General features: G+C 28.8%; 1 protein-coding gene across 1 annotated transcript; it reads left to right on the top strand.

Annotated features, from left to right (window-relative positions):
- Positions 1-1,569: 1,569 nt before the first annotated feature.
- LOC106317128 (transcription factor RAX1-like) lies at positions 1,570-3,495 on the top strand. Its single transcript, XM_013754986.1, has 3 exons — positions 1,570-1,740; positions 1,848-1,977; positions 2,569-3,495. The coding sequence occupies exons 1-3, from the start codon at positions 1,605-1,607 to the stop codon at positions 3,323-3,325; spliced, it is 1,023 nt and encodes a 340-aa protein (XP_013610440.1). The 5' UTR covers positions 1,570-1,604; the 3' UTR covers positions 3,326-3,495.
- Positions 3,496-3,887: the final 392 nt, after the last annotated feature.

Genomic DNA, 3,887 nt, shown 5'->3' with positions numbered 1-3,887 from the left:
ATTATAAAACAAGAAAATAAAATTATATACTATTTTTATAAATTCTATAGTTATATTCTATATTATATAAAAATAGCAGTGCTATATGAATTAAATATGAAAAATATACTAAAATAGGTAAATTAACAAATTTTATATTTTTAATTTTTTTCATTTAAATAAATTATCACTCATCATTAAAATGAGTTAAAATTCGTAAACTATATAATATTTTTATACAAAAATAAATGTAGTAACATAGGTTAAACTTTTACATGTACAACTATATATTATCTTTTTATTTATTTTGAAACTCTTAACAATATATCGTGTAAAATATGTTTATATACAAAAAATAAAAGTATATAATAATTTTTAGTTCATATACTATTTAAAAAATATCTTATTAGAAAACTATGAAATTTTAGTAATTCATTTAAAGTATTAATGACAAATCAAATTTTAGTTATGAATTTATTTTTATTTTAATAATAACAAAATATGTTGAGAATTTTTTTAAAAATATTGCCATAAATTTAAATATTTGTTTTTTAAAAATATTAATATAGTAACAAAAAAAATTAAAATTCATATAATGTTCCAAACTCAAAAATAGTTGTATAATTTTTCAAAGTTTTCTTGACAAAATATAAAATTTTAAAAATACATATTCAAAGTCAAAATGATAATATTTCAAATTTTACAAAAGATAAAATCATAGATAATAAAGAATAACTTTTTTTTTGAAATGCAACACGAAAAACTAACTATATATGTTGTAAAAATTAAAGCAATATTTTGAAGTCTTAATTAAAAAAAAACTTAATATCATAACATCCCAAAATATACTATATCAATAAAATTTACTAAAATAATATGATAGATACTACTATATATAAAATTTATTAAAACAATAAGGCTATCAAAACCGTGTTTTTACTTATAAATTCTGTAAAATACTAAAATGATATATGTTAAAGTATATTTTCTTAAACACAACATGTAGATATAAATGATCTTAAGCATATTTCTTTTCTATAATATAAATAAATAAAATTTAAAAATATAGTATATGCAAAATATATAAATTAAAGAAAAAAACTTATTTTGAAAGATGTTCTCTATTTTATTATTTCATATTGTTATTTTATTGTACCTAACTCGATAATATATATATAAGTAAGTAATAAAAAATAATAAAAAAGTAAAAATGTATTAAAAAGTTATTATATATTATAGAGTTACACAATATATAACACTAAAATAGAAATTATATATTTAAAACCTTTGTAATAATATCAAATACATTTATAAAATGGAAAAATATCTGCACGAACGTATGAGTTAAAATCTAGTTGTTTTTAAAACACGCACAAATGAATAATTGAAAATGCATGCATGTCAATCATATTGACTTCTCTCACACCCATAGCTTTTGAGACAAACTGAAATATTATAAATTAAATTTCCTTTATATAATTCAATAATAATAATAATAATAATTGATAGCTGAGTCCAAATCCAAGTCTCTTATTAAAAGGCCACAAATCCAACTACTCCTCCATAAACTCAAAAGCTCCATCTTAAAAAGCAAGTAAGAGATAATAACACACTAACGAGAGAAAATGGGAAGAGCTCCATGCTGCGACAAGACAAAAGTGAAGAGAGGACCTTGGTCTCCTGAGGAAGATGCTAAGCTCAGAGATTACATTGAGAAGTATGGTAATGGTGGAAATTGGATCTCTCTTCCTCTCAAAGCTGGTAAGTATATATGTTGTTACTTAAACTCAACTTTTGATTCAGCATTACCTGTACTTCAAACCCCAAAAAAGAGCGTGTGCTATTCTTTATTGTTGTTGTTGTTTAAGGTTTGAGGAGATGTGGGAAGAGTTGTAGATTGAGGTGGCTAAACTATTTAAGACCAAACATAAAACATGGCGACTTCTCTGAAGAAGAAGACAGGATCATTTTCAGCCTCTTTGCTGCCATCGGAAGCAGGTTCTCTAAATTATCTCTTGAAATTATCTTTTATTATAAGAAAGTAATTAAGACTAAAGTGAAAATATATTAATGGTAGAGCATGATTATTGGAGGGTTCTTAGGGTGGGATTTTTACCGGAATATAAGAACCCGCCTCTTAACTTTTAACTAAAAAAGGCTAAGAACCGGTTCTTAAATATCTTATTTAAGAGTCGGTTCTTAATTTTTTTTAGTTAAAGATTAAGAGGCGGGTTCTTATATTCCGTTAAGAACCCTACCCTAAGAACCCCAATAATCATGCTCCTAGCCTTTAGTTTTCCACTTTGCTTGTTAAGGCCCATTGAATAGTTATTCAATAAAATGGGTTAAAAGGAATAATCTTTTCCCTCTCCTTGCTTAATTGATTCTCTTTAAATTCTGTTCTATCCTGAATCTACATTAAGTTTATGAATGTTTGGAACTAGTTGTCTGTAGTAGTTCTTAACCTGGATAAATTGATGAACAAGCTTAATCACTGCAGTCAAAACTACGAGCAGCATTTATTCCTATAGTTGCAACATTTTCTCCGGCATTAACTACTAACACACATGTATATAATGAAACTTGTAGATGGTCAATAATAGCAGCTCATCTACAGGGAAGAACAGACAACGACATCAAAAACTACTGGAACACAAAGCTAAGGAAGAAAATCATGTCTTCTTCTTCTTCCTCCTCTTCCTCTCACTCATCAGCAGCCATGGCTACTCCTTTTCTAAACCCTAATTCTCATGATGTGAAAAGACCAATAACCCCATCAGCAACTATTGCACCTTTTTCCTACAATCCGTATGTTGAAAACTCAACAAGATCTCTCATCTCCAACATCAATGGCTTTGAAGCTGATGATCAACAGATCTTCCCCTTTTTTAACCCTAATTATCCTCACGAGTTCTCTCTCGAGGACATGAGCAGCAGCAACAACAACAACAACATTTCGGGCACAAGTGGTTTCTTGCTCAACCACAGTATGTGTGATCACTACAGCAACCACAACAATTTCTCCTCAGAGGTCAATGGAAAGCGATCAGAGATTATGATGGAGCAAGAAGAGATGATGATGATAGACCACCACATTGACCAGATGACAGAAGGGTACAATGGAGATTTCACACAAGGGTATTACAATAACGACATTAATGGACATGGGGATTTGAAGCGAATGATTAGTGGAACTGGCACTAATTCGAACATAAACATGGGTGGTTCAGGTTCAGGTTCAGGTTCCGGCACAGCTTCATCTTCTAGTTTCATAAGCAACCTAGCTGAGAACAAAACCAGTAGTAGCCTCCTACAACACACGTGCTTGCCCTATTTCTACTCCTAGTTCTTCTAGACTCTCTTGTTTTCTTATATAAATATATATTGGACTGACTGTTAGTAAAATCAAAGATTTGATGGGGTATGCGAGGAGAGAGAATGAGAGAGACACGATGATCAGTTTTATGGGATGTGTGTTTTTTTTCATCGATGTTGGAAAGATTTCTAGTTAAGAAGAGACAATGGGAGATTTGATTCCATGAAACCCAAAAGGATATATTTATGGTTGAAGAGTAGATTTTGTGTTTTTCGTCGTGAAGAGTAAGATCATATCAGCTTTTAGTTAGAACTTACAAACTTACAACAAAGTATAAGATATACCTTTTTAACGAAAAAGAAATTGAAGTATATGATATATACTGCATTGTTATTGTTACTAACATTCCATCAGACTATTTCTGTTGTAAGTATATGCTTTAAATATAGTATATAATACGTTAAAGATAAACTCTTGCAAAACAAGTGTCGGTTTGGAATTTGTATTTAGAATATGGTGAAGCCTCTGGGCCTCATACAAAGCGTTCACCGAATATAATGAGTAGTGGTGGAAAAATAATTCTGTTAATATT

The sequence above is a fragment of the Brassica oleracea genome, chromosome C9, assembly GCF_000695525.1.
Source record: "Brassica oleracea var. oleracea cultivar TO1000 chromosome C9, BOL, whole genome shotgun sequence".
NCBI lineage: Eukaryota > Viridiplantae > Streptophyta > Magnoliopsida > Brassicales > Brassicaceae > Brassica > Brassica oleracea.
This window is presented reverse-complemented; position numbering and strand designations above follow the sequence as displayed.